The 22,327-nt window shown below is 42.7% G+C and overlaps 1 protein-coding gene across 1 annotated transcript in view; it reads right to left on the reverse strand.

Moving 5' to 3' along the window:
• CDH2 (cadherin 2) overlaps nucleotides 1-16,641 on the reverse strand; it is a 115,149-nt gene extending 98,508 nt beyond the window's left edge. Inside the window, exons 1-2 of the mRNA XM_066562682.1 lie at nucleotides 15,976-16,641; nucleotides 5,061-5,172 (exon numbers count right to left, since the gene is read on the reverse strand). Coding sequence (XP_066418779.1) covers nucleotides 5,061-5,172; nucleotides 15,976-16,050 — 187 coding nt within the window. The 5' untranslated portion in view covers nucleotides 16,051-16,641. The remainder of the gene's footprint in view (nucleotides 1-5,060; nucleotides 5,173-15,975) is intronic.
• Nucleotides 16,642-22,327: the final 5,686 nt, after the last annotated feature.

Consider the following 22,327-nt stretch of genomic DNA (forward strand, 5'->3'; position numbering starts at 1 on the left):
AAATTTCAAAGTATATTACATTTTAAAAGAGCTAGGGGCTCAAGTAATTCCATGGGTTTATTACTAAGACAATTTTTAGCAATGAATGAAGTTTCTCTTAATTCTGCTTCTGAAATTATTATTCATTTCTCCCTTTACAGAAATTAAGGCAGTAGTTCTGAGGTCACCTAGCTCCTCGGTAAAAACCACTGTAATTTCAATGAACCTACTGGTATCAAGTGAAACAACATGTCAAACATAGTAAATAAATTTAATATTAGGCCTATAGGACTTATCTTATTTGTATCTAGTGACCTGAGCATACTGTGTCTTTAAGTCAGACTTGCCAGACATTGTACAAGATGAATTGTAAAGTATCAGCGTCAAAGAGTCTCCAAGGGCATGACCAGGGAAGTCTGTTCCAGGGGAACACAGGACCATGGGACACTGGTGACACTAAACCAGAAGGAGGCAATAGGGGACAGCCTATATGGTGCAGGTCACCTTCTACACAGCTTAGTCACAGCCTACAAAAGGAGAAGTTTCCAACTCCTGTGACCTCTCAACTAGAATCATCTCCTCCATTTCCTCATCCTGAAACCAAGGGCAGCAAGGGCATCTCTCTTTCCCTTCCCCACCAACTTCCCTCCCCCCCACAATTAATAAATGTGAAGCATTTTTTCCCCTTTCTAATTTAAGTTATTCTGAATATATATTGCTCCACCAATTTTTCATGTACTGGGACAACTGAACACCTGGACAAGAACTGAATGTATAGTTGCCTCTCATGCCCTCATGCCAAAAAGGAAAAAAATCAGTAGATGCTGTCATAATGTCCTAGACATAGGAATGAACAAAACCATTATAAATTATTCTTAAATGCAATGGGAACAAGTTCGATCTTCCATCAAAAACAAGTACCACCTGAACAGAGGGTGGAAAAAAAAAACTCTTCAAAAAATACACAGTACAGTGTAGTGCAAGAAAATTTCTTATAATAGAGTTTTAAAATCCAGATATCCTGTGCTACTGTAACAAACTGAATGTGGGGGACCAACAAGTCATATGATACTTCTAATTTTATTTAAGTTTTGGTAAGAGAGAAGCCAAAGAATTTAAGAGAAGCCTGTCCTCCAATATACTAGACAAAAGCAAATAAACAAGACAGATGATAAACATGTGGAAGTTGTCAAGAAAGCATCAAGTTAGGGTCAAATTACTCTGTAGATATCTGAGATGTCCATAAAGCGTCTGTGCTGGCGGTATCAATGCACAAAACCAAAGAAAATGAAAGCCTTCATCTCTAAAACATACAGGAACTAGTGTAAGTATCTACAAGAATATTGCAAGGTTATACAGGGAGAAAATCAGAAGCCCCAAAACCCAAACAGAACATAATCTAGTGACAAATTACTACTAAAAGACAATTTTTAAAAGCAATCTTTCTAGGAAAAAGGAGGGCTAAGAAGAACCTCCATCCTTTAACAAATATGAGTAGAATCATAGGGACAAAGGATGAGGAAAAGGTTGAGGTACTTGGTGCCTTCTTTGCCGTGGTCCAGTCATAAAAAACCAGTTGTTCTCTGGGTACCTTGCCCCTGAGCTAGAAGACTGGAACAGGGAGCAGAGTAAAGCCCCCATAACACAAGGAGAAATTCTCAGTGACTTGCTGCATCACTTAGACACATACAAGTCTACGGAGACAGATGGGATTCACACAAAGGTACTGAAGGAACTGGCAGAAGTGCTCAGCAATCCACTTTCCATCATTTATCAGCAGTCCTGGATGACCAGGGAGGTCACAGTTGACCAGAGGTGAGTAAACTTGATGCAGAGCTACAAGAAGCTGGAAGGAGGATCTGCAGACCTACAAGACTGACTTAGGGGCTGGGGAAGGATATGGAGCAGATCACCTAGAGTGCTACCATGCAGCACACACAGGACCAGCAGGAGATCAGGCCCAACCAGCTTGAGTTCATGAAAGCCATGTGCTGCTTGACTGACCTGATCTCCTGTTATGACAGGGTGACCCACTTAATGGATGAGTGGAACGCTGCAGATGTTGTCCACTTACACTTTAGAAAAGCCTCTGACACCCATTACCACGATATTCTCCTGGAGATACTGGCTGCTCACAGCTTGATAGGTGCAGTGTTCACTGGGTAAAAACCCAAAAATTGTCCAGACAGCCAGGCCCAGGTAGAGGTGGTGAATGGAGTTACATCCAGCTGGCAGCTGGCCACCAGTGGTTCCCCAGGGCTCACTGCTGGGGCCAGTACTGTTCAATATCTTTATCGATGATGGGGATGAGGGGGTTAAGTGCACCTCAGTTGGGCAGGAATCCTGATCTGCTGGAGGGCAGGAAGGTAATACAGAGGATCAGTGAGCCAAGGCCAATTGTAGGACCTTACTGCTCTCTACAACTACCTGAAAGCAGGTTGTAATGAGGTGGGGGTTGGTCCTTTCTTCCAGAAACAAGTGATAGGACAAAGAAAAATGGCATCACCATCCATAGGGAAGGTTTAGATTGGATATTAGGAACAATTTCTTCAGCAAACAGGTCGGCAAGCATTGGAACAGGCTACCCAGGAAATTGTTGGAGTCACCATCTCAGGAGGTATTTAAAGGACATGCAGATGTAGTGCTTAGGACGTGGTTTAGTGGTAAACTTGGCAGTGCTGAATTAATGGATTGGCTTTATGGTTTTAGAGGTCTTTTTCCAACTTAAATAATTCCATGCATTTAGATAGGCGAGGCAGCCGAGATCAGAATCAGGCACATGATTAGCCCAACGAAGCAAATGTCATGCAACTATACTTAACTTCCAGCATCATCTGAATCTAGTTTAATAACCAGAAAATAGGCTTTTGACAACAACAGTATTTCAAAATGACAGTGTAATTAAATTTAAGTCAAAGCTATGCAATGATGGACTGTATGTTTATGTGTAACCACCAAATTATATGCTTTTAAGCATGTCAAAATTTTCAAAAGAATTAACCACTGCAGTAATTCAGTTGAGGAAACGGTAGCAGGAAAAAGACTCCCCCAGGTCATTTTTCAACCAGCTGATATGATGTGATACATACCGTTTGCCTCATACAGTGTTTCCAATTCTTACTTCCCTAAAATGTTATGCATTTTAATACCATTCAAGGACAAACCAACAGTCATGCTTCACTCACTTCTGAGAAGCAAGGGAAGGGACTGTGGGACTGGGATGAATAATGAGACAGGAAGTCAGTTTGTCATCCTATGTAACTAGTTCAGACTCAGTTAAAGCTGATCAGACATTATCAGCGGGTTTGCATGAGCAATGACAACAGACAATTAGTGCCCAGTCTACTGTGGTTCCTAACTGGTGGGAAAAGGGAAAACTGCAGAAACAGCCTTGATTCCATAGAGAGTAAAGAGAACTTCCACAGAACAGGGCAGATCTCAAAAATTGTGTGATCTCCATTCAAGAGGAATTGGTGTGACAGTCAACCTGTAACAAACATTTGGTATTTCAAGGCGGGACCTTTGGAAAGCATTTGGCTGCTGTGCTCTGCATCCCCGTTTCTGCACCCTGCCTGGGCTCATCACATACCAAGGAATTCTCATGCTGATGTCTATTACAGGAGTATATAGGAGAGCCATCTATTAACTCCCATTTGGTGAAAAAGTGAGGAATATTCTCTTTCCTCTTTATTATTTTCTCAATTGGCAGAACATTTACTTCAATACATAAATTTCTAAGCCATCTTTTAATAAAAGTCTGTGCTTGTAGAATATACTTTCTTGAAACTGAATAGAGAAAGCTTTAATAACTCAAGTTTAAATACACTAAAGCCAATCAATTCATCCTGCATTCAAGTTTCCATTATACTTCTAAGAAATTACAAAACAGGTCTGTAAAATATAATTAACGAGAGACTGCTACATACAGCATGTAAAATCAAGACTACAGCTTTTAGTTCATTTGTTTTGCAGATTCATTAGAATTTTTTTCATTTCAATGTCTTGAACTGTGTAGCTAAATTTATATGTGAAAGAAACAACAAATTAAATGAAATTAGTCCTTATTTAAGCTGTATTTGAAACTGTCTAAAAATGATGTTCTTAGTTCCACAATTTCCAAATTAGATTAAAAAAATTATGTTAGCGGTTCAGAAAACAGACAAATTAATGCAATTTTTTTAAAAACGTTGTACTTCTGCAAGCTTGTATACTGAAACTTAACTGGCTGGGAAATCTAGGAAACATTCAGAGCATCTGCCTCTTTGTCCCAGTCTATCCCTGCAAAATAGAGACACAAAAAGAACAGTGAACTGAATTCCCAACCTGGACAAACCTGGGCAGGTGTACTGACTGCAGGGCATCCCTGGCAGAGGAAAGGGCTTGTGCTCACCAAGCAGGCCATCCCCAGCCTGGGCACCATGCCATTTGGATGCAGGTAGGTGCCAGGGTGAGAGAGCAGTGTGTACTGTCCCTGAGACAGCCCTGGCACGGTCCTGCCTCTCCTGGCACGCCTCCTCACAGAGCCTGCAGCGCTGCGGTCACTGACCAGGGGCTCACAGACAACCACTCTCTCATGTTGCTGCCCATCCCACTGCTTGCTTCCTAGTGGTGTCTCTCCTCAGACTGCCACGAAAAAGCAGTAAGGGAACTATCTCTGCACTAACATGAGCACTAGCACTGGATGTAACTGCAGTTCTTCTATGAGAGGTAAAACAAAAAGGAAATTTTCTTTACCTCCTCATACATACATGAGCTGTAAGTACAGACTAATGGCATACAGACTGTCAGTGGTAGTAAGAAACGTCAGTGTGAATGCTGTGCCAAGAATTAGAGGATAATAATGGGAAATATTGCAACACTCAGTGTTCTCAAATTACAGTCAGAGGTGCATGTGCTGCCACTAATGCCAACTGATTTTCAAAGTCCTACGATAGTGATCACGAAATAATCACAGAGCAGCCAATGCTCTCTCCTGAAAGAGTTTGTGTCCTATTTAAGGATGAAAATGCTCCAGAGTGGCTACAACTTATGGATACAACTAGAAGAAACAAAAAAGCTCAAAATATGTTTTCTAACAGTACCATTGAGAAGAGGCTGTCCTCCATGTACACTCCTTGAGACTACTGCGCTGTGAACATCTTCAGGAAATCCAGTCTTGCATGACAAATCTTCACAGGTTGCTTTTATCGGTGCCTGAAACACAAGACAAAATGTATGTAATACTTGCAACCCACATTCACCAGAGAAACATTCCAGTTGGCACATACTACACTTTGCTGCTGTCTTGTACAAGCAGAATCTTTGTTTCTGAACGACTGCAATTAGGACTGTGAGGGCAAAGGGTTAATCTTTCTGATAACTGGAATGGAAGGAACAAATCCCACTTGTCTGGTAAGATCTAAATAATACACCATCTTGATTCTTCTGACAACTGAACACTTCCACTAAACCAGACATCTAGACTGAAGGGGAATCATAAAGGGAACAAAAACATTCCTTCCTCTGGAAATAAATGTTGCACAAAACACATCTCGACTTTTTCACAGCCAGATTGCTTGAAAGGGATAACTTCAACCACTGGTGTAAAATGCTTTATATGGAATATTTCTACGTGAGGCTGCACCAGAACAAGTAAACTCAGACAAAACGTTACATTTGCAATAACTTAACAGAACTTACATTTGTGTTAGCGTTCAAACAGCTATCATATAAAGCCAAATGTCTCCAATGCAACTCCTATTTCAAAGGGACATTAACTTAAAAGGACAGCAGCTCATTAAATTTGCACAATGGAAGAGCTGAGCCACTGAAACTGTTTGTTCTCTCACTTATTAAAAAAGTTTACCCTCAAATCACATTCTTAAAAAGAGCTTCATAAATGCCTTTCCATTAAGAAATATAATACAGCATTTGGAAATGTGTTTGTACTGTAGTCTTCCATGTTCATAAAACAGTTCTGGTAGCAAAGCTATTTTCCAGGACAGCTTGTTGCCTATTTGGAAAAAAAAAAACCAAAACCAAAACTAAAAATTTTCTGCGGCAAAGAACTAAGATTTCTTTTCAGTGGATTGGTTTTGTCTCATTTTAGTACTGCACAAGACAATGGCCCACCTTACATGTGGCTACATGAATGTACATTGGCAAATCCCTTTCATACTACAGCAGAGAGGTCAGCTCCCATTGCAGCCTGGGCTGAGATATAGCCAAGAAATCATGACAGCTCCCACACAATCTGAAACACCTCTAAATGCCAAACAAAGGCCTATCCACATGCATGCCCAGATGTAGTATATGGTCTTGGACAGCACAAGCAACTGTGTGATTATATCATACTTAAATCTGACCAAGAGTTAAATTAGATTGTCCTGTTTGCTTTCCAGATGGGCTTCCATCAAGCAGACTGACTCAAGGCCACGTAAGCATCCCTGCATCTTGCAAAGGAAGGCCTACAGGAAAAAATAAAAAAGGGAGGGAGAAAGAAGAGATGATGGTGTCACACCCATTCACCCTAGCAACCTCAGGGAAAGAGAGCACTAAAGCAGAGGTGGGACAGGAGCACCTTAAATGACAGGGGTTTTTACTCAGGGGAAAGGGACTTGGTGGAAGCGTAATCTCTCCATGGACAAACATGGCCAAACTCAGCATGTCAAGCCCTGTTAGAAGAGTTTTATCACTAATACAAGGAGGCATCTGTAACTCATTGCATTGCATTTACACCAAGAGCATCCTACCGGTGCAGCTCAACACTCATACTTGCAAAACCAAAAAGAATTTAAAATTTACTAACTCGCAAGTTAATGCACTATCCAGGTATGCCCTCAGTAAGAGAATTTGTAATTATCAAGTTTCAGATTAACTTAAACTGTTGTGATTTAAGATCTACGTGGGTATCTCACCTGTGTACAACTGCTTAAGTAGTTTATTATGTTTATAAGGAGACCCTAAAGAGAAAGCAAATAAAGCAACAGTTTAGCTGCCACGGAACCATGTTCCCCACAAAACTAGAACCAAGATCTGTAGCCATGTGCCAACAGTTTATTTATACATTGAGTTTTTAAGGTAAGAAGATGGCAAATCAGAAATAACTAAAATTTTAACTAGCCAGTTTCCTCAGCTTTAGAACTCAAATCACAGGTTTGATAAGGTTTCCATAATTTGAAATAAAAATAGTAAGACTCATTTAAACTACTGCAGAAAAGGTGACTTCTAAGTAATGTGGTGGAAAAGGAAACAAAAGTCTTCCATGGTATCTTTGAAACCAAAAACTACTGGCTGGGCAGCTGAGGAGATAGCAGGATTTTTAACAAGACTGCACTGATGTGTTTGGGAATCTTTCAGCCTTTCCAGTAATCTATATGTACTAAACAGCTCTTATAAACTGAAACAATGCCCAATGAAACAAAGGCTGGGGAACATGAATAGAGAGCCTTCTTTATTCTTTCATTTGCAGCCATCAATTTTATCCAGAAACAAAAGACTGTACTCTGCTCTCCAAAAACAGCCCTTTATAAAGATTGTTTCAGAACAAAAACACAAGGGAAGGAAGAATTCAAATTTTCAGCAATTCTTAATCGCCCTGTGTTAAGCATTCTGAATTAAGTAGAAGTTGCAACTTCAGACATGCTGGGTCACATTAAGTTCAGCCTAAGAGTACAGCAAGACTTAAACCTAAGAAAAGAAGGATGTTGAAATATTTTTATCCCCTTATCTGGGGCAAAAGGCAAAAGCTAGTGAAGATTATGGGACACATTATTATAATTTACAGGATTTTGTGTGATTAGTACAATTCCCAAGACACTTTCAAATTTAAGATAATATTACTTGTACATCCATCTGCAAAAGGACACTCCTTTAAAAAACACCATCTTTTTAAGACAGAAAGCAATTACCTTAGCTTGTACCCGCATAAAACCTGCTCAGCGGAGTCACAGAGTTTTAAAGAAGCTCAGCACTTGGAAAATTCTCCTCTCAAATACTACCAGACTTTGCGACAGCAAAATAAAATTACTTCTAAAAAACTATTCTGCTTTCCTTATCCTTTATGACTTGTTTAGCCATTTTTAACAGCTAAATGAGTGATAAGCATTACCATCTCCAGATGCTAGAGAGATAGTCACACATGGTATCAACTCATGCATATAAACTCAGTACTGTAGATCTCAAATATAAATGCAACAGGAAAACGGCAATTATGAAGCAACATGATGTAAATTAGAAGTCTTCTGTCAAAACTGTTATTCAATCAATTAAAAGAATCCACCATTTTGATATAGTTAAGGCAGTTAAGCCTGCAGTTTTGACATCCTGCTCCTCTGTTACTTTAGTTTCATCTCTAGATATGAAAACTGTGGTTTAATTCCAAAGCTGTATTCTAGCTAGATTAAAAGAAAAAAAAGAAAAAAAGAAAAAACAAACAACCCACCAAAAAAAACCTGAAACCCAAAATACTATTAACAACCTGTTTACAATCTCAAGTGTATAATTCTAAGGGATTTGCATTTACATCTTTTTCTTAATACCACCAGTAAAAGTCTTCCAACAAAACAGGCCTCAGAGTTTTGAAAAGTTTCTAACTGAAACAAGTATTGAGCCAGGCAGAATTTCTTCACTAGTACTGACAGATCTCGACTCATAACCAATTTCCATTGTTTTTAAAAAGTAGACACATTTAAAATTCCAAATATCTGGAAATATCCATTTAAAGAAACATGTATTTCAAAATGTAATCTCACCACCTCCTCTGCAAATGCCATACACCACTGGAGTTGAGTAGTAGCTATCAATCTGAAATACCCAAGTCTCTTCTACTTTGCATCTACATGTACTACTACTACAACACAAGATTTCTTAATAACAATTTTAACAAAATGCAAGAATGCAAGGCAAGTTGTTTTTGGAAGACTGCTTTCTTTTATATTGTAAACTTAGTCCCATAAGAAAAGAAGCCTAGGTAGTAAAATGAGAAACCAAGCAGGGTATGTATCAAAGAAAATATCATACTACACAGTATAACTGAACACAGTACAGTTACCAATTGCCAAGTCTAGCCAATTCACAGGACATTATTGTGTGAAGTTCAAAACAATGTCTGACATAATTATATGTATGATGAAGCAAGAACGGGGTATTTGAGCTCTTCCTCCTTAATAACCAACATTCATTTACAACTACCACAGTAATATTCAACTTAAGCACAGATCACAGAAACATTTGTGACTGTGTTTAAAGACTGGGTGTTTCTTCATTAATTTAAAAGCCAGGATGATACCCAATACTCACTTGCAACTTAGGTTTTAGGGAACTCTAAAAACTAGAGATTGTTCTGTCCGTTTTTAGTTTTGTGTACAGACATTATCTGACACAAAGGGATATGCTGTACGAGGTGGTATTATTTAGTAACTGGTTTCTATTTACTGTCATAAGGCATAAGAAAGATGTCCTGGATGATAGAAACATATCCGAAAACCTTTAGATACAAGAATTCAAAATGTTCAGCAACTCTCTTAAATCCCCAACTTGCTGCAAACAAAGCTGCCAACAGTTTATACTCTCACAGTACTCAGTACTTCAGCAAAAGTAGTCAAGTACAATTTGTTTTCAACCATAGAGTGCAACTGGAGAGAAAGAAAAGTGCCTTTCATTCAAATTGTTCTGGAAGCCAAAAGCTTCCAAAGTGGGTGCCAGGCCACATCGTCCCAGAGGTCATTCAGTTACAGCAGAAAGGGCTTTCGTTACACCATCTTCACTTCTAATCAGCACTCTACTTTGTGAACCACAAGATTTTAGATCAGAAAATCCAATTTCTTAAACCAACACTTAGAGCTCTAAAGCACCTTCCTAATTAAAAGGATCTACAACTTTTATGCTACTATCTGGTTTAAAGTAACTTGCCTTAAACCACCAAAGGGTCATAGAAACATACAACGCCTTGAGCTGGAAGGGGCTGTGTAAGTCATCTATTTCCACCTTTCCTGCCCATAGGCAGGGACACCTTCCACTAAACCAGTGGGACTTGCTCAAAGCCCTATCCAACCTGGCCTTGAACACTTCCAGGGATGGGGCATCTACAGCTTCTCTGGGCAAGTGGTTCCACTGCCTTACCACCCTCCCTGTGAAGAGTAACTGATCTCAACCTACTGTTTTTCAGTTTGTAGCCATTCCTACTTATCCTATCTCTACATGCCCATGTAAAAAGTCTCTCTCTCTGGCCATGTCCAGCTTCTCATCCACCAGTACCACCAAGCCCTGCTCTGCATCTGTTCATCCCCCAGTTTTACAAACCATGTTCACAGCCTATCCTGTTAACCCCTAATGAGAGACAATATTCACTGGCTCTACTAAAAATTAAGACAATTATTTAGTATACCCCACATAGCTCAAACCCATGATCCAAGTTTGGGTTTTTGCCCTCCCTCAACTAGGAGAACATGGGAGTGGCTGCATCTTCCAAAACACATGGTTCCTCAGGTAAGCCACAGCTCAAAGAAGGATATCTTAAAACGTCTGTATGTCTAAGTTTTAATAATTGTTTTAATAATAACTTAAAAAAATTGATCCTGTAGTTGACCACACATTCTAATTTCTCTACAAGAAATGACATCTCTCTGATTTGGTAATAGCCATTGTATTGCTCATACTGAACATCTCAGCCCATAAAACTGCTGCTATTCCATACAGGAGGATGCTGCATTTTTCTGACCTTTGGGGGAGGCCTTGAAAGGCCTCTTTGGGGGGATCACAAAATTTAACTATGTCTTCAGTTGCTGGGTGATAACTATATGCTAATTATAAGGAATGGGAGAGTCCCTAGAGGAGTCTTGGTAATAATATATTTTTAAATATGTCAAGGAGTGCCTAGAGGAGAGGATAAACACACTTTTTGGAAACATGGTATTTAATTAAATATACGAATACTGACTAAAACCAAATACTTTAAGTGAAATGCTGAAAAGATTTGGCAGCGAATCACCTCCCATCTTGGAAGCTGCTGATACTGTATCTGTTTTCATAAGTCATATAAAAATAGAAAGCCTAATTTCCCTTCTTTATTCAGACAGAGTTCCCATGATCTTTCAGCAAGAAGCGCAGGATCAAATCAAATGATGAATCATGCACACTTGGATTATATACCTCTCAAGGTGAACAGCAACATGCTTCAACACCCAGGTGAAGAAGGTCCCTCTCAGCTCACTCACAAACTACAAATGCACTTGAGGAAAATACAGATCTTCCTTAAACTCATCTGCAATAATGTTCATGTTTCTTTCCTCTCAGGATTCACCTCACTGTATGTCACCATTGGCCAATGAGCGAGTCTCAGTCTGTGGCAGGTGAGAAGTCCTTTACCACTGCTCCTGCAAAGGAAGTCAAGAACTCTTTTTGCCTTCATTACTCTCCACCCAAAGTTTGGACAATGCTCTCATGCACATGGTGAGACTCTTGGGGATGGTGCTGTGCACGGTCAGGAGCGGGACTCGATGATCCTTATCAGATCATCAGCTTATTCTGTAATCTGTCTCACTGAACCTTACACACAACTGGTGCTACTGGGTTAATGGAAGCACACAGGCTACTCCATAAGGCCACTATGAGTTCCTCCTACCCTTTATAACAAGAATTTAAAATAAAAAATTCCAGGGAACATTAGAGATTGCACAGCCTTTGGGAATAGACTTGTGCTTTGTGTGTGTACATTGTTTGAAGTAAGTTATGCTCTCATTCTAATGTGAATGCTGGTAACTACTGAAACTATTGTAAGGTTTCTGAACTTTTTTGTTAACCTAAAAAAGCACTTACAAAACCAATGAGAAACAGAGAGTTTAACTGGTAAATGATTTTGTTAAGCAGGAAAAGCCATTCAAAAATTCCTCTTCCTTATCACATGACAAGTCCTTTACACAATACTGTCTGTATTGAGTAAAAATAACTTTACTCACAGCTTCCTCAAGCTATTTTTAAATATAAACATGCAGTTCTGTCACAACTCAACTGTCTCATGTGTTAGTGCTCCGTTATTAAAAGAAGTAATAAAATACATTATTGATATAAAAGCATCAATGAAACCAAGTAAGATAGAACATGACAGGGTTCTTCCAATGATGTTTCTGGGAGGTCCTTCAACTTCTAGAAACAGAAAGGAAAATAATAGGAAGTTTTTGAATTATACACTCTTGACTAGATGTAGCTCAAAAATATGATAATTTTGGGAAATATTTTAAAAGGTGGTATCAAAACTATACATGCATCTTTCCAGCACACTGAGCTGCATGCCTAGGTAGCAGTACTACCCAGGAAGAGAGAGAGCAGTAGAAGGCTCTCTAGAAAACACACATTTATTAAAAATACATAGATTGACAACATAAGAATATGTGCCCTCTGGTACATAAGCAGAGTATATATTTCTGACCTTGCTAGAATATCTGCCCAGATAATTTTGTTTATTAAAAAAATTCTGATTATCTCCTGTTCGATCAATCAATGACTTAAATTCAAAAAACTCACTGAATTACACAACCTTATCTGTCCTATAATAGATGTAAAAAGGAGTTTTTTAAAAAAGTATTTTAACAAAATATATTTAAATAATATATTCAGTTTAATATCCAAGGAAATTCAGCTCTGCAATTATCTAAATTTTGAGGATGTGTCAGTGTTATTACTATCACTTAGACGAGACAGACAAGGATTGGAGAGCTCTCTCCTGCAATACCCTGCCACATTTAACTTTTCCAATGGAATCTTTGAACACAAAACAAAATCAGACCACGGAGATCTACACAGAAAAAGCCTGAGATACTCCACGTAACTACTCTGGTCAGGGGCTTATGAATGTGTTACAAAATGCCCTCAATTCAACTATATTCAGTGTACTTTGAATGGTGTTGGTGTCTCTTAATGGAGTAATTTATCAGAGACACTGTAAAACTCATGCTTATACAGATAAGAAAAAGTAAGTCTAAGACACGGGTATATTGTGAGACACAGAAGATTTACCCACAATCTTGCTTGTTTCTAAACAAAACTACATTAATATTCCTCACCCTAATTCTGCCAGAGACTACTGCTGCTGGGGGTAATTACTAGAGTGGTAGAGCTGGCAAGAAACGCCATTGCTGGATTCTCAGCTGAGGCAGCTTAACAGGAGTGTCATTTAGGGTAGTAGCTTTATCACCTGGATACATTAGCTAAGACGTGGAATAAGACCAAAATTGCCTGCAGAGGGTAATAACTTACGTCCTTTGTCATCATAATTCGAATTCAAACCAGTCACCTAAGCTCAAAAGCCTCCAAAAACTGCTTTATTGTTTACTTGCTTTTGCTTTAGAAACAGAAAACATCCACATAGTGATTCAATCAACTTATATTTAAAGAAATATATTTCCTTTTTGAGCACTTTATTTCTAATTTGCATTCCAGTTTATTTTTAATAGTAGTCTCATTCCTGTAAACTCATACTGGCTTTCCCATTCCTTCGTTGGATTGGAATTGTTGATTTAGTCAGGAAAACAAGATTCACTCCTTTCATCCCATCTTCTGTCAGGATTTTTTTCATGTAATACTCTCAGACTCATACTGATATGCTAGCCAGCAAAACAGAGTGCACTTTTCATTCCTCTCTTTCTTGTGCAGGTTACACACTACCAAAACTCTTAAGCTGTATTTCCTGTACATAAAAACATCCACAGATCTGCCCTTAAAATCTGGTTCCAGTTACAATTTTTCAAGTAATTCCACAGTGACAGCTTTTCTATACCAATAACAAATAACAAACTGATTAATACTCTAGAAAATGGATAGATGCTGTGTTGCAAAGAGGAAAAACTGAGTGAAAAGGTTCAACATTTCAGAAGAACCCGATACAAATAACCTCCTACAAACCAAAATTAGTAGGTTTAACAACAGGGGAAAAAAGTTAGCAATGCACCTAGCTGGTGAAGGTTCTTGCAGAATGCATGATGGAAGAAGGGAGAAAGAAAAAAAGAGCTCTTAAAATGAAAGCATTATACAGATACAGGTCTGTAAATCTGATTTCGTACTCAAGTTCCAATTTTGTTACACGCTATTAAAAATCAACCCTAACCTGATTTAATAGATACCCAAACAAGGGGGAAATTGGATTCCCCAACCATAACGTGCCAGTGACACTGAGTGATATATAAAAGCAACACGGCTAGTTCCTGTCCTTAATTCATAGCCTGTGCTTCAATTTCAAACCTGCCTTGGGTAAGGAGAAAAAAAAAAAAAAAAGATGAAATAAAAGCTTACTGCAGATTTTGTGCTTTAAAGATTTATTGAGATAGGAAGACTAAACAGAACTGAAAGCACATACAGTAAACAGCACACAAGGACTTAAAAAAAAACACACGAAAAAACCAACCCAACACAACAACAGCCGGTAAGTGGCACACACAAGTTTCTGAACAGGGTGTCTGCTATCACATGCAGCCGCTCATGCTCAGCCGGACGCTCCCGTGTCGCGCCAGCCACCCTGCCGCGCGTCCTCCTAGGACTCAAGGGAAAATGCCCGGCTGCCGGGGAGCGGCGTTTCAGCACCTCGCTCGCCTGGCGCAAGTCATCAGCCCCTGAGAGTGCCTCAGAAACTGCGTGAAGCACTCAACTGCCCGGGGACCCCGTCAGGGAACAGGAGCGTCAGAGACGGAGAAGCGGAGAGGAGCCGGGAGGCCGGGCGGGGTCCTCCCGCCCCGGCGCGGCGGAGGCAGCGGGGCCGCACCATGGACAGTGGCTGCGACTGCCGCCTCCCCCTGCCCTGCGCCAGCCGCTGCGGGAGGGCGCCCTGCCCGCCCCGGCACCCCGGCCTCGCCTCAACCCGCTCCCCCGGCCCGACAGAAATGCCCCAATCGTAAATACCATTAAGAGGCGATGATCTGCGCCATCTGTCCCTCGGACTTACCGCCCTCTCCACCCCCGGCGCCGCGCCGGATACGAGCTCAGCGAGCACAAAACGAACGGGGAACCCACCGGGTGCCCCGGCTCCGCTGCCGCTCCGCACACTCCTTGCCGCCGGAGGGGAGCCCAACCATCACCCTGCGGGCACTGCCCCTGCTGCCCCAACGGGATCCATTTTGTCGTCTCCCCACACCCTCCCGTTGACTCCCATCTCGCCACAGACCTCCACTTTCTGCACCCCCTGGGAGCGCACCGCGGCTAGCGGTGCCCGGCGCTGCCCCGTGACCACCTGCCCGGGACCCCGTCCGTCAGCCGCCCGGAGCGCCCCGGCAAGGCCGCCGGGGGGAGGCAGCAGCGGGACTTTCATAATAATAAATTAAACACTTCAGGGCCCGAGCCCGTCCCAGTGGAAATTCCCGTTAGCGGCAGGGGGTGGGGAAGCCCAGCGCCCAGGCGGAGGCTGATTAAATTCTTCCCGGAGAAAGGATTAGCGGGCGAGGGAGCTGGGGGTAGTCGAGATGCGGGGGTTGTTCTCTGCCCCGCACTTCTCTGGCACCACAGCCCGCCCTTCCATCACGCGGGACGGAGGGGGGAATGTTCGCTCCGTCCCCCACTCCGGTAGTTTGTCCCCCGCGCCCGCGGCGGGGCCGCGCTCCCGTGCTCCTGCCAGGCGCACGGGAACCAGCCAGCTCCCCCCCACGTCCCGCGGCACCTGCTCTCCCGGGAATGAGGGGGGATCAGTGCCCCCATCACCTCTCGCGTCTCAGGACCACCCTCTCCCTCTCAGCCGACCCCGGGCAGGGGCTCCCCCCTCTCTCTCTCTCCGTCCCCGCGGCGAGGAGCCCGGTGGCGGGGCTGCCCCGAGCAGGTGCCTCTGCACGAGCGGCCACGAGCCACCCCGGGGCACCCCGGCGGCGGGGCCGCTTTCCCCTACCCCCTCCCGAGACCCCCACCACGAAGCGCAGCCTGCCTGCTCTACCACCTCCCCCCCCCTTTTCTCCCCCCGGCTCTCCCGCCTTCCCCGGGCATCGCCGCCCGCGGGGGAACAAAGAGCCGCAGCCCGGCCCGCTCCCCGCCGGCGGTGCTTACCTGCTGCAGGGCCGCCAGCAGCATCAGCGCCAGCGGCGGCAGGATCCGCGGCGGCGCTCCCGCTACCCGGCACATGGAGGCGAGGAGGGGCGGCGGCAGGGCGGCCCCCAGCAGTTCCGGAGCGCGGCTGGAGCCCGCGGAGCGGGGCGAGGGGAGCGGCGGGGAGGGTCGGGCAGCGGCAGCTGCCGGGAGCTGCGGTCGGCGTCTGCCCCCGCCTGCCGGAGCCGGCTGCCGCTCTAGCTCATGGGCAGCGATGCAGCGGAGAGAGAGAGCGCGGGGGGCGGAGGATGGGTGAAACTCAGCTCTGGGTCAGCCTGCTTGCCTCTCGGCCGAGCCCCCTCCGCGGTGCAGAGGGTGGGCAGGGAAGAGGAGGAGGAGGAGGAGGATGGGCAAACAAAGGCTGGGAGATAAGAAAGAAGTAGTCGCTGCTGCTGCTGTGAGGCCGGTGCGGCGGCGGCTCCCTTCGGCTGGCAGCCTTCCCCACGCCTGGATCGTGCCCGCCTCGCTCCTCCCGCCGGTGCCCCCCAGCGAGCTTGGGCAGGCGGCTCCTCTCAGCGCCTCAGCCCAGGCACACCAGCACCGCCGCTTCGCCGGCCCCAGCCCTGCTGCATGCTCGCCCCGCACTTTCTCTCTCCCTCTTTCTTCTCCTCCCTCCACCCCTCCCCCTGCAGGCAAAGCTCTCCGCCGAAGCACAATGATAACAATACCCCAGCAGCCTCTGCCTGCCGTGCGCCTGTCTACGCGCTCGCCCGGTGCCTGCCTGCCTGTCTGCTGCTGGCAGCTCCCTCTCCGCCTCCCGTCGCTCCCTGCCGGCCGCACGGCCAATGGGAACGGCACGGCACGCTGAGCGCCGGGGAAATTCGCCGCTGTGCCTGCGAATAGTGCTGCCCCTCCTCGGTCCCCAGAGAGCGGGCGCTGGGGGCAGCGGGGCAGGCGGCAGCGCCCGTTGACCCCGCAACGCCAACAGCTACAGAGCGGTGGAACGAAATAAATTCCAACCCACACACTTGGTGTACTGCAATGGTTTGGGGGGCGAGAACTTTCTGGGGAAGGAAGGACCCGTCTCCGCCGTGCCCGGTAGGGCACAGTCGGTGCAGCGAGAAGCTGCGGGGGCGCCCAGCCCAGGAACCGTGGGACAGCCCTGCCCGGTGCTGGCGGCTCGGCAAGTTCCGCTCAGCTGTTACTGCTTAGCTTTCCTCTTTTTTATTTCTTTTTTTTTCCTTCTTTCCTCCCCCCCCTTTTTTCTTTCCTTTAGCCACCTTCCGTCCCCCTCATTCCGTATTTCTTTTTCTAAACTACCTGCTGAATTTTATTAGCAAATGTTTTCCAAAGCTTGGCTGAGTCCGCAGTCCGCGGGTCCAAAAATGTCAGCGTGCGGAACGGAGCTGGGGAGTGCTGCTGAGCGAACAGTTAGAGAAGCAAGTACCAAGTGCTGGGTCATTTGCCGAGCTGGCACAGATTTTCGCTCGCCCGCAGTCGGCAAAGTTGTTTTGTGTCTATGCATCAGAGCTTTCATCCTGGGACATAGTAAGGGGAGGATTCGCGGGTATTGGCCCCTAGGCTATCTCATGAAGCGTTCATTCAAAATGGTGCATTATTTATTTTAAAGCATCTTTACACCCGAACTTGCAAGGAAAATACTCTTCCCAACATCCCCCCTTCCTTTAGGAAATAACGCAAACCGTCATGCTCAATGTTTTGAAAGGAAACAGCGGATTTGTCTTTGTATTTTTGCCGGGGAAAGGCGGGGTAAGTACGTGCTTTTACGATGCTGATTTCATTAGCCTGGGAATTGAAAGTAGCGGTCACTCGTGAGCTGCGATGCAGCTGCGCACCCAAAGCAGGGCAGAGGCGGAGAAGGCCCCGGAGCCGCGGCGGGGATGCGCTCCCGCCCGCCCGGGCAGCCGCAGCCGCGCCGCCCGCCGCCTCCGCGGGGCAGAGCAGAGCCCGGGCACCGGCCGAGCCAGACGCCACCTGCAAGGCTGCGACACCAAAGGAGACTCAGCCGAGCAGAGGCGGCCTCAGCTAGCAAAACAGCCACCCCCCCCACCCCGCCACCTCCCTCCTTCCCCGCGCCCTCTTTAAAGTTGTAGCCCGTGCAGTTGCACCGATCCCAAGAGTTGAGAAGAAAAATGAGAGGAGGAAACTACGGCTGGTCATGAGTTTCTGGATTAAAATTTAGCCAAAGCCTGAGGGAAAGTAAGCAAGAAGGGCACAGCTGATGTTTATATCCTGTAACAAGGACGAGTTTCCTGGTTTTGCACCTGACGGAGCATGTGTTCGGTCTTTTCAGAAATTCTAAGGAGAAATGCTTGGATTTGCTTATGAAACAGTAACTTTCCCTGAGTAACGGATTCCTGTTTGTATTTTCTGATAAGTAGGCAAAATATTAGCATTTGCTAATGGCTGTATTTGAGCATTTATTCACTTTCACAAGTGTTTTACAGAATGCAAAGCACACATTATAAACTACTCCATAAACCAGCTGTCCGATGAGAATAATTACCTGTCACCTAAATGAGCCTGGCCCCTCACATCCTTCAACCCATCCATCCCTAAAGGCCTGAAAAACTAAAGGCTCAGCAGCATATCTGGAAAGCTACCAGATCTGAGATCTGGCTGATGCTTCTTATGGTTCTACTGCTGCCTTTAAATTTACTTGGCAGGATTAGTAAGACTGGCAGAAAAATTGCTCACACCAACGTCATTTTACTGAATCTTCTAGCCTTGAACAAGTTTGAATAAAGCAGTGGGCTTCCCTCATTTACTTAAAACCCGAAGTTTCCTCTGGCTCATAGTTCCCTACTTCTGGATATTCTGATTAAGAGGTAAGACAGCAGGGGTGGGTAGTACCTTTTGATGTATAATCTCTGCACCACATCTCTCTATGGTGAGAGGCATTTGTTTGGGAGAGCAGAGCAGAGGAGAAACCTGCTCATTGCCTCCAAACACGAATGACTCCTTAGGGAATCCTTAATCTGTAGCATAAACCCAAGAGAACACCTTTTTATTATTTTTTTTTCCCACACAGAAATAATCTAGCAGTAAGTAGGCATAGCTGGAAATTCAGAGTTCGTACTGCTGCTAAAATGAGATTGTCAACTTTTTTCATGTATATCGTGCAAAAGCCAGCCAGCTGGCAATTTCTGGCTAAGATTCAAACAAGTGATTTAGAACTCAAAGGGTTGATCTCCTAATTCAGCCTCAGATTGCATTTATATGTTTTAACTAGTATGAAAATAGTGGACACAAGTTAATGTTCAAGCTAGGAGATCTCAAGGGCTTCCAGAAAAACTTGTTCAAATTCCATGATTGAGTTGAAGAGAGGATTAGGGTAATTCCCATGTTGGTCATGGAGTTGAATTTCTCTTTCAACTTGTCCAAATTAATTTTAATTTCTAAGGTTCATAAAAATTCTGTAAAAAATGAATGCTTTCAATTTGGAACCTACTAGATTGCTCATGGCTTCAAATATTTTGGAAAAGGAGACCCTTTCCCTTGTGGATCTGTTCTTATATTTAATCTGCCAGGTATTGCCACTACTACTCCTCTCCTCAATTCAAATTATGCACATTAAGTACTTTACTGACAGTTTAAGCCCTTATCTGACATTTATGCATGTGATTTCAGTGAGTTACACTGCACACATGCAAACTCCTATTTCTATGTCTAAGTATTTACAAGATGGAAGTGTAAATGCATTGAGCAAAAGTACTAAGGGCATGTTAGTTTTTGTCCACTTTTCTTGTATTTTTCATGGCATATGAAGAAATACTTTTATTTGTCTAAAAAAAAAACCCAGAAATAAATCACACAATTAATAGGTCTGCGGACGTCCAATGCTTATTAATGAGTTTTATCACAATGGTGGAAAGTGCAGTGAATGTTTTTTACTCTGACACAAAGGCTGCATACACCATCAGCTAATCCAGATAAATTCTCCTAACAGAAAAGAAGGAAGTACTAACAAAAATCCAAATTTTTAAAACAGTGGTTTTAAACTTGCATTCTGTTGTCATCCTAAGACTCCAGATTTATTTTGAGTAGTCTGTGACAGGCAATGGGGAAAAAGCATATTTGTATGTTCCCTGTAGCAACTTCACACATATGAAATTCCTAAGGGGAGGGAGATTTTTCTGAATAGTAAGACTGTTAGTTGTAGGCACCACATGAAAATGATTTATTGCTTTAGGAAGTAAATAATCATGTATGGCCAAGAAGAATGAAGTTTTACATAGATAGCATCAAGTGGGTAAGAAAAACTGAGTGGCACAGAAACTTAAATAGCCTAAATATTTTTAAAATCAGAATAATTTAAATGCTATTGTTAGTGCTGCTGTCTTTCTCTAACTTCAGTAAAATAAGTATGACACTGAATTATTTGGTCTGAATGTTCCGGTTTTTGAATATGCTTTTTCATGTTGATCACCCATTTGAACTAAAACCCCAAAAAAGTTCTAATTGTCATTTTATTTAGGGACATATTCTCAGAAAGAAGGGGGAAAAGGTGGTCTTAGCAGTAAGTAAATAATACTTATTTGACTGTATCTTGTAATTCCTTACAGAACTTGTACAGTTTTTCCTGGTGGGCTTTTTTGGCCCTATCATTACTTAAGATGCATAGCTCTACATATTTTTCCATTTTTTTCTTAAATCAAGGCAATGAAAGACATGGAAAGGTGACTACAGCTGCAGCATTAGTGTGCTGTTGTGCTCACATTTGAAAATCAGCTGGGTTAGGATAGAAAAATGTAGCATACAGCAGATCTCTTTCTGCTTTAGCAAGCTTCAGCAGCATTAGCAGCATTAATTGCTTTTTATTGAGATATACATAAGTGTGTGTGTGTATGCACATACAGATACACACATATATATATATATATATATATATATGATTTCTAGAAAAGGATTTTCTTTTCCCTTTTCTGGTAGCTAAATTGCATGTGTCACCATAGTTTTATTTCTGTTAATTGCTAATGAATTTTTTCTAAAGGATTTCTCTACAGAGAAGAAGCTGAGCATATGTAATACAGATGTGATACAATATATTTGCATATTGTGTAATTGGCTTCATGTTTATACCCTTGGTGTGAAGATCTGGGATCAACATATTCAAGCTGATTGCTTGTGCCTCATTCTTTCAGGAATCTCATTCAGCATCACTGCCCACTGCCTTCAAGCTGTTTGGCATGGAGAGTTCCTATTGAAAATCAAGATAGAGGCCTTTAGATCAGCATAGCATCTCTATTCAGTGGGATATCTTAGAAAAAAGAAAAAAATATTTTCCAGAACAAGGCTTTAATCATATGGTGTGAGAAAGGATGATCGACCTGTAACTGATGATCGACTGAAAGTATGATGACTTCTAACAAGGGCATATGATGATTTCTAATCTCTACAAAAGAAAGTTTTAGAGTTTCACAGAGCTGCTTCATATTGATCAGGCCAGTAGGAAAGAGGTGAACTTGCTTCTTAAAAAGCTAGCTTCCGTAAATACTTTAAAAATTATTTATGATTTGAAGTATTTACTTTTTCTTGGTTGGCTTTCCAACAATATAAAGTAATAATTTTACTGTCTTGGGATGAGAAGTCTCGACTTTTTTCTGATTTATGCAGTCAGGAGAGTCCCAGACTCCCTCTTTAGCCATAATCAGAATTCACTGGTGTGAATGAAGCTGTTGACTTCTATGAAGAAGTATGTATGTAACACCTACAAAAAGAAACAAAGAAATTTCCAAAAGATAAATCTTACTATTCCTGACTTCTTGGTAATAAAAATTAAGAAAGTGTAACCCTAGTTGTTTGTAGTAAATCAGCATAGGCAAATAATAATCTAATTTAATGAAATTTTAATAATTTACTTCAATAAAATTGTAAGAGCTCTCATGTGGATTGTCACTTTCATTATTAAATAGAATTCTAACACCTATATTTAGATATGTCTAATATTTTCCACTAAACCTTATTTTCATTTACTGTATTATTTCCTTTAGTTAATAAGTTCTAATTCTCTGTTTCAAGCCAAGTGCTTTTTGAAAACTTTGAAAAAATTCTTTGTCCTTTTAGAAGAAGGAGATCAGGGAAAATATGTAATTTTATTTTTGTTGAAAAATTCTTGCTGCCATTTCTGGTATTTTACTCCAGGGTCTGAAGCAGAGAGCTTAACTTCAGGAGGAGCATGATCCTTACATCGAGGTTGTGCCTTTTTCAATTGCTGTTAAAGTTGGCCAAAATCTGGCATTTTTACAGATCTGAAAATTATGTTGTTACAGTTCAGAAGAGTTTCACAGCCATATCCCCTGACAGACCCATCTGCATCCAATATACCTCCTATTCCCCCAACAACTGCCGT

The sequence above is a fragment of the Molothrus aeneus genome, chromosome 1, assembly GCF_037042795.1.
Source record: "Molothrus aeneus isolate 106 chromosome 1, BPBGC_Maene_1.0, whole genome shotgun sequence".
NCBI classification, from domain to species: Eukaryota; Metazoa; Chordata; class Aves; order Passeriformes; family Icteridae; genus Molothrus; species Molothrus aeneus.